Raw genomic sequence first — 13124 nt, 5'->3', positions numbered from 1 at the left:
TTGTGAGTGTATATGTCAAGGGGGCTGGTATATATGAGGTGAGAGTGTGTGAGTAGGTAGGTGTATGTGTAGAGTATGTGGGGATTAAGTATGTGGCGTGTGTATGTGTTGGACATATGTACATGTGGGATGTATGGTAGATGTACATTTGTGGTGTGTAAGTATGCCTGTGTATGTGTGTAGGGGGTCTGATTGTGTGTTGGAATATGTGGCTTTTTCCTCATGACAGCTGGTACTTTTGAGGGAGGCAGCAAGGAGCAGAGACTTTGGATGATCTGCTTCTAACTGCCGTCTTTCCCTCTCTGGTCTGCTAGCCATCTGGTATCTGGTTTCTTTGTTTCATGACTTGAATGTGAGCACACTCCTATTTCTGAGCCAGTACTGAGTGCTGAGTTGCTGGGGAAGACGCCTGGGGCCTGGCCTCTGGAGCTGATGATGGAATGTAAGCGGTAACCGAGTCTGTTTCCTTCTAGAAGCCGGGAGCACCTTTCACCTCCTGAGCTGGCACACGAGGGAAGGCTACAGTGACTCTGGGATGCAAGGTATCAGTGGGAGAGGTGTCAGGATAGCCTTTGGTAAGGGAGCAGGGCAGGAGCCTCTGTGCCCTTCCCTGGTTCTGTGCTCCAAGCCCATCACCCAGCCATACTTGCTTCCCTCGGCCTCATGTTTGCTCTTCTCCACAGCCTATTGTATCCATATTGGTGCACATCACACGTGGGCACTATGAACCTCAGGTCACATCTAGATGTGGTACTTCAAGGCTATACTTCCAGCTCTCTGGAGGTGAGGATAATGTGTTCAGGGCCATCCTGGGCTACATGAGATCCTGTCTCCTAACAAACAAAAATGAAGACCTCCCAGAAGAAAAGCAGAGAGCCCCCAGAGCATTCTGGAATGTGAATGCCTGTATCCCTATGGTTAGGCAGGGAGAGTGTGGCTAGATCCTGCCTGGCGAACCGCTTTGTCCTTCAAGGGCTGTCTCAGAAGAGGCCCTTGTAAAGTTCTGGGCCGAAAGCACACTTTGTTTCGTCTGTGCCTCTAGCATTTAAGACATTGTCCATTTTGCAAAACTGGCTTGGGCTGTCTGGAACTTTGATTCTTTCCCTTCCTTCCTTCTTTTCTTCTTTTTTTTTTTTTTTTTTTTTTTTTTTTTTGTTTTATTTTTATTTTTTTGCTGTCTTGGGATGGAACCCAAGCCCCCTGTGCATGCTGAGCAAATGTTCTGTCACTGATTCTCACCCTTGAACAAAAAGAAATCTGTGCATTTTCAATCCTTTGTGTATGTCTGATGTCTGTGTATGTTTGGGGGTGCATGCGTGCACACAGGTGGAGGTCAGAGAACAGGCCCCGGTGTTGGTGCTTCCCTTCCAGCTTGTTGGGACAGGCAGGGATTCCTGTTTGCTGCACTGGACACCAAGCTGGAGAGCCCTCAAGCCTCTGGAGAGTGTCCTGTCTGTATCCCATCTCGCTGTAGGACTTCTGGGATCACACACATGCACGCACACTCACACTGCTGTATCTAGTTTTCATGGGTGCTGGGGATCTGAACTCAGGTCTCCGTGCTTGCAAGTGCTCTACCTACTAAGCCATCTGCCCAGTTCCTTACATATATTTGTAACTCAATACAACACAAACACAGTGTGTTTGTGGGCTGGGATGAGACACTTCAGTGTAGGCATAAAGTGTGTGATGGCTGTTTGAGAATCCTTGGCATATTTATTACCCTAGGCATTTATCATTTCTTTGTATTGGGAACATTCCAAATTCTCTCTGCTGCCTTACGATGTTTAATTGTGGATTACAATTATCCTGTTGTGCTGTAGAACATTAGAAGTAACCACTTTTATCCAATGGCACCCTGGTACCTGTTATCCACCCCTACCCACTTGGTGTGATTAAACTTTCCTTGTCATTACCAAGACCAAGATGCTTAAAGCCAGGACTATGCCTGGCACCCTTTCATCCAGAGTGGGCCCCAGTGCTCTCTTGGTGATGCCCACCTTGGACATACTGTCTTTGCCTAGAGTCATGCCCCCTCTACCCCAGGGTAGGCATTACCTTTCTGTCTGTAAGGCTTAGGTCAGGTGTTGGGTGGGTGAGCTGAATGCTTTTGTCTCTGGTACTCAGAGACCCCACATTTCTGTGGTGCATATACAGCTTTGGAGCCAGTCTCTTGGCTTCATTCTTAAGTCTGTGGGTCTGGGTCACCCACGGCCACCAGTGAGCCTGCATCAGCACAAGAGGGCTGTGTTCCTTGTGGCGAGGAGGACACCTCAGGAGCCTTGCACTCCGTTCAGCATGTGTGCTCATCAGATGCTGCCTTGCAGAGCTGAGAGATCAGGACACCTGCTCAGCTGTGTCTGAGTGGCTTGTTCTGCAACATTTACTTGTAATTTCCACCAACTGCTGTAGCTGGACAGCCAGGCCTTTCATGGGGTGGGAGGTAGGGGGAGGGTACATAGAGAGGCAAGTATCACTCTGGTACCCTGGCAAACCATTTCCATGGCTGGGTCTTTCCTGTGAACATTCATACCGTGTCTATTTCAGTCCAGAAGTCTGCTGAAAGCTGGCTTTGCCTAGCTCCCACCTAGGAGGTGGGAAAATGGAGGCCAGTGGCAGGCAGCAGTTTTATGTGTCTCTGCATGGGGGCAGCTGGGAGTGGTGGGGGGGAGCTTTCCTGGGTGCCTAATATCTGCTCTCTAGACCTGAACTGGGACTGCCAGACCATATGACAGTTGAGTGAACCCTGGTCAAAGCAATTAGAATTGTGGCTGCTAAGGCTGACAGATCACAGGATTGCAGAGAACTGTGCCTAGGCCTGAGGAATGTCAGAACTCAGGGGAGCCTGCAAGGAGAGCCTGCTGGCCAGCCAGACCGAAGATAAGAGAAGGGAAGTTCCTGGTGCACAGCAGGTGAGAGAGGTCACCACTGTAACAAGAGTAGGCCACACCCTGTGCTCCTGCTGCCTGGCTAGAAGGCTCTCACTAGCTCTGTTTCCCTGAGCTTTAAACCCTTTCTGTGGTTGGGAGATGTAGTGATTAGTGCTACCTAGGACACGCCAGCCGTGGCTATAACACCGTGAAGAGGAGGGAGGGGGCCGCGGAGAGCTCGGTGGGCAAACGCCTGACCTGCAAGCACGAAGACATGAGTTCAGTCTTCGAAGAACCCGCCTTGAAACACAGCTGGGCTGGGTGTGGTGCTAGAATGTACTTGTAATCCCAGAGCTGTGGAGACAGAGACAGGAAGATACAGGGGCCTAGTCAATCTAGCCTGTTTGGAGAGTTTCAGGGGAGTGAAAAGCATGTCTCAGAAACCAAGGTGGAATATGGACTCACTGAGACTGTGTGGCAGCATGCACAGGGCCTGTACAGGTTCAGGTCAGGTGGGGGTCACAGTGCTGAGAAAGGGGGGTACAGTAGAGACGGCTCCCACTCCTAACCAAGGTGCTATCTGCAACTGACACCTACTTGTAAAGGAAAACTTAGCTGTCTCCAGTGGAGTCTCCCAGGTTATAATAACTACATGTGAGGGTACATCCCATACCGCAGGCAAAGGCAGGTGACCAGTGTAAAATGAGCTCAGTGGTACTGTTGTAGACTTCTTGTCTCCTGCTGCTTTTGGGGGGCTTTTTTTTTTTTCTTATTGGTTTTTTCTTGTATATTATGGTTTCTGATTTTGTGGGGTTTTTGGTACGTGTTTGTGTTTCTTGTGGGCTTGTGTGTGTATATGTGTGTGTATATGTGTATATGTGTTTGGTTTTTGTTTGCCTGTTTGTTCTCTAAAAGAGAGAAAGAAAGGATGGGGGAGGATCTGGAAGGGGTTGGGAAAGAGAAAGTGTGATCAGAATATGTTGTATGAAAAAAAATTCAGTTAAAAATAAACGGTTAACTCCTCTCCCCTCTAAAAAAAACAAAACAACAACAACAAAAAAAACCCAAGGTGGCTAATGTCTGAGATAGGATACTGGAGGTATCTAGCATCTACATGCATGCACACAAACATCACACCCCCCCCCTCTTGCATGCACGCGCGTGCGCGCACACACACACACACACACACACAAACACAAACACAAAAGGAAAGAAAGACAAAAAAGAAAGAAAAAATCCTTATCAGAGTGAACTACTTTCTGCCCGGTCACAGTACACAATGCCCTCATCTGTTCATCAGGGGAGCAGATGGCTCCCTGAGAAGAAGCATGTTTAGGCGGACGGAGATCCACCTGACACTGTGCAAGATACTGCACTGAAACAGGTTTTAGGAACCACCCACATTCCAGAGCCAGGTGCTCCCCAGCCTGCCTTCAGTGACTCAGCGGGGCCGCCATGTCATCTCCAGCCACCAACTGCAACACGAGTACCTTTGAAAGGTTCCCACCATCGCAGCCTACTCTCTGTCTCTCATCTCTCTCTCTCTCTCTCTCTCTCTCTCTCTCTCTCTGCCCTGCCTCTTGTCCTACTCCGAGACACTCCCCTAACTACTTTAAATCTGTCACATGGTGTGTCTTTGGCCCCACCCTGCTGAGGTACTCCTTCCACCACCCAAACCCTAACAACAGGGGTCGACAATTTGTGCATGGAATCTGCTGGACTGCTGATTCTGAGCTCACAGCACAGGTCTGGGTGGGGCCCAGGGATAGGTCTGTGCTTCCATCAGTGTTTCTGTCAAGGCTGCTACAGCTGCCATTCGTGGGAGCCACTGTTTGCATAGCAGTGGCTGTGGACATGCAGATTTTAGCTAATGCAGGACTTACCCAGCTGGTTAAGGAATTTATTACAGAGGATTTCAGTGACTAGGCTAGGTGTGGTGGTGCATGCCTCAAATCCCAGCACTTGGGAGATTGAAGCAGGAAGATCAGTAATTCAAGGTCATCATCAGCTACATAGTGAGTTTAAGGCTAGCCTGGTCTATAGGAGATCCTGTCTGACGGCCAGACAGACAGATGATAGACAGATAGAGATAGATAGATGACTAGCCTGACCTCATTCCTAAAGCATTGCCAAGGACTTCAAACTAGGAACAGAAGTTCAGCACTGAGGAGCAATGTCTCTTTAGACTTCTTTCTCCCCACAGGAAGTAGTTTATGATAATGGATCACAGCTCTCATCACCAACGGTTGCCTTTAGTCGATGACCTACCACCTCATGGCCCTGTAACCAGTACCTGTCTTCCCCTTCTTCCTTAATAAGCAGGTTTTTGTTTACAGAACTTTACCCCGGCCTTTTGTTGGGAGGGGTAGAAGGTGACGGCTTCTTTGAGGATAATTTGTCAAAGAGGACTTACTGGGCTGGGGACATGGCTCAGTTGGGAAAGCGCCTTTCTCTCAAATGAGAGGACCTGAGTCTGGGTTCCCAGAACCTGTGGAAAAAGCAGGGCATGGTGGTGTGTGCCTGTAATCTCAGCAAAGGCAAAACAAGAGACAGAGACAGGTGCATCCTACAGGCCAGGCTAGTGGCAAAGTCTTAGGCCAGTGAGAGATCCGTCTCAAATACAGGATGGAAGGCACGGCACCCTGATCCTACAATCTACTGTGCACATATGTATCCATACCCTCTCACAGGCACTTGGAGGATTTACCAGATGATCAGATGATCTTGCTTCTAGGCTAGACCCCGTGAGTAATGGCGGGAACTTTAGAAGCCATCTTGGACTATGAGGAAACCTTAAGGATAAAAGTCACATAAGAGTTAGGTAAGGCAGAAATGGATCTGTGATGCACAGCGTCATGGAACCATCATAGAAGCCTTTCCCAGTCTATCTCTAGACTTCTCTGATATTAAAAACAGATCTCAATTTGCCTAGTGTCAGGTGACCCTCCAGCTGTTGCTGAAGTGACCCAGCAGAGCAGATGCAGTTTATCAGGGCAGGCAGTTGAAACTGTCCAAGCCAGGTGTGGTTGTCCCAGGCTGAGGCCGGCAGAACTGCAAGTTTGAGGCCTGCCTGCGCTATGGAATGAGTTCAGAGCAGCTCAGGTTACTGAGCCCCTAGCTTTGTTTTGTTTTGTGTGTGGCCCTGGCTGTCCTGGAACTCGCTCTGTAGACCAGGCTGGCCTGAACTCAGAGATCTGCCTCTGCCTCCTGAGTGCTGGGATTAAAGGCATGCACTAGCACCGCCTGTTCTGAGGTTCTGTCCTAAACAGTATAAAGAAGTGCTGGTTTTGTGGCTCAGTGGTGGAGTACTTTAGGATCAACCTAAGTTCAACACTGAGTAAAAGGACCTAGGTTCAAGCCCCAGTATTGAAGGAAAGGATCCAGGTTCAGTCCTCAACACTGAGTAAACGGATCTACATTCAAGCCCCAACACTGAATAAAGAAAGCATGTGTCCAACTGTCATCTTCCTAATTGTCCTTTGTAGGTCACTAGTGGGTCTGGGAGCCAAGGGACTGGACTGGGTCAAGAGGCTGGAGTTCATGTAGCTCTGCTGTCCTGTGTCCTGTCAGCCTAAGTCCCCTGGCCTGTGAAAGGGGGACAAGGAAGAGAGGTGACCAGCGCAGTGTCCCAGTGCAGAGCTTCATGCAGGGCTTCATGAGACCCTGTCTGAAGGGAGAAACAAAAGAGCTGCAGTTACTTCCTGACAGAGGGCTACTGAGGGCGAAGAATGCCCTCACCCTGATTGCGCCCCTGGTGGCAACTTCTGCAGGCCCAGCTGGCTTGACTACGACTTCTTCCAGGCATTCAGCAACTTGCTTCTCTCTTCTTGCCATGGCTGGGACTCATGCAACACCAGGACCTTGTTCAGCATTACATTTTTGGCAGGGCATAAATATCGCTGGCTGTCAAGGCCTTTGAGACGTCTCCGTGGACAAGAATCTCATCTCAGTTTCAGGATGTCAGTGAGTGCATGGGGTGAGGGGCTTTCCTGAGTCCTGGTGTTCAGCTATAGCTGCACAGAGGGACACCTCTGAAGCCAGTCCTCAGCATCTGTAGAGACCAAGCCAGGAGGCATGATGTTGAAGTTACCTCATTGCTGCAAGGGGGAGCAATGTTTTAGGTATTACAAGAGCACTTGAAGAGGACAGCGTCCTAAAACAGTTGCTCTCCTGGCCCATCCATGGCAGACAGGGACAGAAGACTCACTGGGCGATGCTGGTACTTGCAAGTGACCTGATGGATGAGCCCTAGAAGGACCTGGTAAGAGCGCTTTTCTTAGGACTCAGCTTAGTGTTTTAAAAACTACTGTATTGTTGGGCATGGTGGCACATGCCTATAATTCTAGCACTGAAACAGGAGGATTAGCTGGGTTGCACAGTGAGTTTCAGGCCATGCTGGGTTACAGAGTAGGACCATATCTCAAACAAAACACCTTTCAAAACCTCAACCCACCCCTGTATCTGACTCTCTAGGGATGTTTAAGAACATGGAATGTAGGCTGAGGAGACAGCTCAGGGAGAAAAGTGTCTGCTGTACACACATGGAAAATTGGGTTTGCATCTCTAGAAACCACATAAAGCTAGGTGTGATTTGTCATTAAACCAATGTTTCTACAGTAAGATGGGAGGTGGAGACAGGAGAATCCCAGTAAGTTCAAGGACCACCTAGCCTAGCATGTGCAGCAACCAACAACAAAATAACCTGTCTCAAATAAGGTGGAATGTGGGGATACCCAACGTTGACCTCTGACCTCCACTCATGCTCATTTTACACACATGATAAAAAACACAGAATTCAAAGACCTCACTTTGAAGATAAGGAAATAGAAGCATGGAGAAATTAGGTGGCATGGGCTAGCACTACTGTCACTTAGGGAAATGTAAAGAGATACAGAAATGGAGACACCAGCTGCCTCTGCTTGGCTAGAACCCATAACCAGACCCTTCATTCCCATGATTCTTCCCTCCTGCCAGGTACAGCTCCTTTGGAACTCTTTAAAAATCTTTTCCCAGCCCTTTATACCCACAGAAAACTACATCCAGGTTCTGCAGGTGAGACTTATCAAAATCCAGAGAGCTGTGGGAGAGGGGAAAGGCAGGATGAGGGACGCCCTGGGTAGAAGGGGAGAACTTTTCTCACTCACAGTGCTGCCTGGAGCCTCTCCTGCTTGTGCTTCTCTGCCTTCCTGGGAGACATGAAGCCTGGAGCCTTACCTCCGTCTTCCGGCAGCCTCCTTCCATTCATGTGGCCAGACACAGCAAGCAGCCTGATCTCTGAGGCCTGCATCTTAAGTGTGGTTCCTAGCCCAGCTGTAGCACAGGCCCTGGGAGACTGCCCAACACAGGACTCCCCCTGCATCCAGAGTTACTGACAATTGTGAGTCAGCAAGAATCCTCTACAAGGCTCAATGCACGCAGTCCCTTGCTGGGCTTCCTTCCAAGAGTTGCCTTCTCACATTGCTGGGTCCAGAGTGTGAGACCCGTCAGCTTCTCTCAGGCAAATGGCAGCCCTCTGCTTCCCCAAAGACAGCCTAGTAAAAGCAGAGGGTCGTGTGAGAGAATGCTTGCTTTGTTGGATACTCAAGCCCTCAAGAAGCAGGTGTATATACAATTGTCTGTCTGTGGGATTCCAGGACCATTCCCATCTCAAATCTGGGGATGATTGAGTCTCTGGTATAAAATGGTACAGTATTCCCCTGTGAGTTTTAGACAGCCTTCCTTACGCTTGAAATGATACATTAGTACCTGATGCAATGTATTTGTGAGGGTCAGTAGGCATTATACTGTATGGTTTAGGAAACGATGATAAAACAAGTATGTGTTCAGTACAAATGAAATCACTCCCATATTTTTGATTCAGAGGTGGTTGAATTCCCAGATACAGAGGGCCCACTGTTCTTATAGGCAAAGAAACATATATAGCTTTTGTTTGGATACAGAGGCACCCCAAAGACCCCTAGGTTATAAGCTGCCTGATACCTATACTCCCAAGACCTCCGAGTGACTTACCTAAAGGCTAATTCATATTCACTCTCCCAAGACTGTTCGGGGATAGAGGATTGGGAGATTCTTGAAATGTCAAAAATGGTGGAGGACACAAATGTTCTAGAAAGCTAATCAACATGCAGCAGTGAGCAGTGCCACTCCCACCCCCAAACTCTGCCAGAAACATGAGCTTGCTGGGCTCCCCGTAACTGGTGACCTCCTTCCCTTCCCCTCTGCCAACCCTTCCCCAGCCCAGCTATTTCTATTTTTGTTGGTTCCTACTGATAGGTGATAAAACAACACAACAAAGCTTTTTTTTTTTTTAACTTTTTTTTTTTTTTGGTTTGTTTTTAAAGAAACTGCATACATCATCAGAGAGAAACAATAATTTAAATACCATGCAGTTTCTGTATGTACAAAACCTAGGCCACAGAGATCCAGTTTAATTTATATTCTATGTACAGCATCTTCCTCATACAGCCATCATCTGTTAAGTTAGAACCCGGGAGGGCATGGATCGACGGTCACCACACACACTCATTCCTATACAAAGACAAACTATGTACAGACACCAGGAAGCAACTGGAGAAAGCAACCTGCTTGGGGAGGAACAGACTCATGGGAGGAACAGACTCATGGGAGGAAGAAGTCATCAGAGACCCCTGCCCGCTGGCTGTGCACAGGGAGAGCCTGGGATCCCATTTATCTGAAGCGACACACCACGAAGCTCATTCCAAAAGTACAAACGTGTTCATAAGCAGGAGAAAAAGAAACTCGAAGCGTCTCCTCACACTGACTGTCACTTGGTTTGGTTTCTCTTTCTGGCAGAAAGGCTCATGTTCTAAAAACTTGGCAGGGCTTAGGGGGTGTCTGGGGAATGAAGTGGTCAAGATTTTGAGAAAGCCAGCTTGTCAGTGGCAGGCCCTCCTGTCAGGAAAGTGACGCTGGGACAGGGTTCAGCAATGCCTGATTTTGAGAGAAAACCATAAGGTCTGATGCATTTCATTTTCTCCTTTCTTGCTAACCTGAACTCCACAGTGCTCAGATTGGAACATATAGGCTCAAGATGAACTCACTTGAAAACTGTAACTTTTTCAGAAACGGATGTTTTAAGCCATCTAGCTCTTTTTATTCCCCCCTAATTAGTGTCAAATTGTCAACTTTGGAAACAATTCAAGTCACTCCAGTTGTCCTAATAAAGTGGGAAAAACATGTGGTTACAGCTCCCTAAAGACTCCAGGTTTTCAGAAGGAGAGTGAAAGTGCCAGCCTACAGCTGGGGAGGCTGCTGAGCCGTGGTGAGAACCACGTAGAGTGGCCTTTAAATAGCCAATCCCCAAAGGAGACGACCTTTTAGGAACGTGCACGGCACACCCCTAACTGAGTAAGTGACTTCTGCCCAAGGGTGCCGTGCAGGAAGTGATGTGGACATTCTGTCCAATTTCTTCCATATATGAGAGAAGGGCCATCCCAGGGCATGCTTAAGGGAACAGTGAAGGCCGCTGGCTGGCAGCGGGGAGATAGCCGAGTGGGGACTTCTGTCCCCAGGCAATCAGAAGGGCCCTAGAACCAAGGCCAGCAAAACCATGGGCCTTTTCAGGAGGAGTTCCTTAGGGCTCTTCTTGGCTGGGGAAGGCCTGTCAGGCCAGACCACCACAGCAGCCCGAAGCAAACCTGCTGCTTAGAGGAAGTACAGACCTCAGGCCTGGCCAGGCAGGGACCTCCACCCCAGACATGTGCCTACCCTCTAACCCTAAGGAAGTTCAAGAAAAGATTTCTGCATTTTTCTTCCTACTGTGTGCACATTCAAAAGTCAGTAAGCCTTTCGGGAAGACTGTGTTTACAGCCACGCTAAAAATCCCCACCGCATTTTCCCTGAATACCTCTCTGAACATTCAAATCATAACAGAAAGACCCAGCAATGGAGTTGTCTTTGGGCTGGACAGAGGCGTGCTCCATCCAGACAGTGCCAGGAGAGCAGCAGCTGTGTGGTGCTACCTGTAGGGCTGACCTAAGCTTTCCTTTAACTCTGGTTCCTGGGTTAGCAACTGGCCACAGGCCACGAACGCTCCAGAGAATTGCATGGCCTCACTACAGGCACTAAGAGCAACATAACCTCACCTAGTGTGACAAGGGGACAACTCCTTTGTGGCTAGCCAAGCTTGGCTAGCCTGTATCTTCCTAAATCCCGGGTGTGTTGTGGAGTAAGCCCTCACCTATTGAAACCATGATGACTCTGAAAGCCGAGCACACCACAGGGGTTGGGGCAGAATTTTGCACCCAAGGGTCTGTGAGCTTGTTTAGGAAGGAAAACAGTGCTGCAAAAGGCCTCCTTAGGGTCTGGGGTGCACTTTCCTCAGTGTGCACACAACCATTGGGGCCCTCTCAACAGGGCAGCTGGAGGCACATCCTGAGAGAAAGAGAGTGAGAGGAGACAGGGGCTCTCTCTGGGTAACTGAAGCAGCCAGGGACAGCACAGACAGTCATGGCTGGTAACTTTTGGCCCAGTGCTAGGCCTCTGAGACATGGATCTCTCTGCAGAAACTCTTAAGTGCCAAGCCAGAAGAGTGGAGGCATCTGCAGAGGCAGTGAGACATTGGTCCACGGCACTGGCCTCCATGCATTGGTACTCAGAAGCTATTAATGGCCAAGCCACATCATCACTGTCCCAGGTGTGTTACAAGGCCAAAGAAAAACATGAACCATAGAATTTCTGACCCCAGCCCCTGGTCAGCTCATACCTTAGCAATGGCATTTATGAATGGATCACCCATGGCCCTCGGCTTTCCAAACATAAGCCGGTCAATGAATGTGAACTGAACAGGCAAGCCACTATCCCTACCAGAGTCTCCTGGAAGGCAGCTCGGGTTTGGGCAGGGGATCAGAGTAGATGTTCAGTTCTAGCTTCCTATGCCCACAGTACACATGCTTATGATCAAAACTCCAGCACAGGCTCCCCCAAGACAAGGCTGGAGGGTGGGAGGGTAAGGTGGGGGGGACTGCGAGAGGTCACCCCCTTTCCAGCACTGCCCTCTTCAAGGGCCTCCAAAGTAGATGCCCCCCTCTGAAGCCGGTGCGTCTGACCACGTCTGGAAGGCCAGCTGGATTACGACTGCCACCTAGCCACTCCCATGCCAAACCCACTGCCCTTGGCTTCCTTGGACTCAGGCATCAGTCCCTTGTGAGGAAGAGGTTCACCGAAGACTGAACTGATGTGGTGCCTGTTGGGTCTGGATGGAGGGGACAAGGCAGCCCTGGACAATCCTCAGGTAGGTCCCTGCTGGGGCCTGGGACACTTTTCCGCAGCAGAAGTGGTGCCAGCAACTCTGAGTGGTGGTCACCATGGCGTTCCTGCACATAGAATCCTGATTATGTTCTCTTTTGTTTCAGCTTCTTTTTTTCTTTTTTCTTTTTTTCTTTTTTTAAAAAGGCAGTTCAGATTTACATCGTAACAGGGGAGTGGACAAATGCCAGCACTTATGGTTCTTATAAATTTATGTTTTGAAGACAGCAGAGCACTCAAGAGTAATACCACTGTTAAGGTCGATGAAACCTGGGAAACAGAGAACTTCATCAAGACGGAGGCCCAGATCCCCACAGCAGCGCCTTCCCATCCTGAGAAACCCTGGCTGACGGTGACATGCCAGGATGACCTCCCGCCCGTGATACATGATGAAGACACAGATGGGCTCCCCACGTATTTGAATGCCACAGAATTCACCTAGGGACCTGAGAAAGTTCAGCTTGGAGTCTTCGGAGGTCCAAACTGGGTGGCTCCACTAGGATTCCTGCATGGCAGCAAGATGGAGGTCCTAACGATGTGTCTGAGTCAGGCAGTGCATTGATCAGCCCTGCTTTCCCACATGTTCTCCAAGGAGACACTGGAAAGCCAGCAGCTTACTAAGTAGCCATGCCCACACCTTTCTTTCTGTGTCTCCTTTTCCCCAAGTGAAACCAGATGGGACTGTGTAGAAGAATAGCACAGGACAATAGAATGCTCTTTAGTGGTCCTGTGTGCTATTTTGGTATTCTGCCCAGGTTTGGACTCTGCTGACTATATGTTGGCCACACTCTCATCACCCCAGCTTCAGATTTTATAAAAACTCACTTTGGGGTTGTTCAACAGTTGTCCGAGTTTTCATTGGAGTGAACTGAGCAAATTAAAGAGCAGAAGGTGACTTTTTGCCTGGGCCTTTAACATTTTAACATTTGTTGCCTAAGGTTTTGTTTTTTTGTTGGCCTACAACTCCCTATGTAGACCAGGCTGGCC

The 13124-nt window shown here is 49.0% G+C and overlaps 1 protein-coding gene across 1 annotated transcript in view; it reads right to left on the bottom strand.

Annotated features, from left to right (window-relative positions):
* Positions 1–9189: 9189 nt before the first annotated feature.
* Positions 9190–13124, bottom strand: part of Phactr1 (phosphatase and actin regulator 1) — a 442461-nt gene continuing 438526 nt past the window's right edge. The window contains exon 16 of the mRNA XM_055595105.1: positions 9190–12407. Within this exon, the coding sequence (XP_055451080.1) occupies positions 12392–12407 (16 nt within the window). The 3' untranslated portion in view covers positions 9190–12391. The remainder of the gene's footprint in view (positions 12408–13124) is intronic.

This window comes from Psammomys obesus, unplaced genomic scaffold (assembly GCF_907164565.1).
Source record: "Psammomys obesus unplaced genomic scaffold, mPsaObe1.curated_primary_1811, whole genome shotgun sequence".
NCBI lineage: Eukaryota > Metazoa > Chordata > Mammalia > Rodentia > Muridae > Psammomys > Psammomys obesus.
The sequence above is the reverse complement of the archived record's forward strand: the minus strand, read 5'-3'. Positions and strand labels throughout refer to the sequence as shown.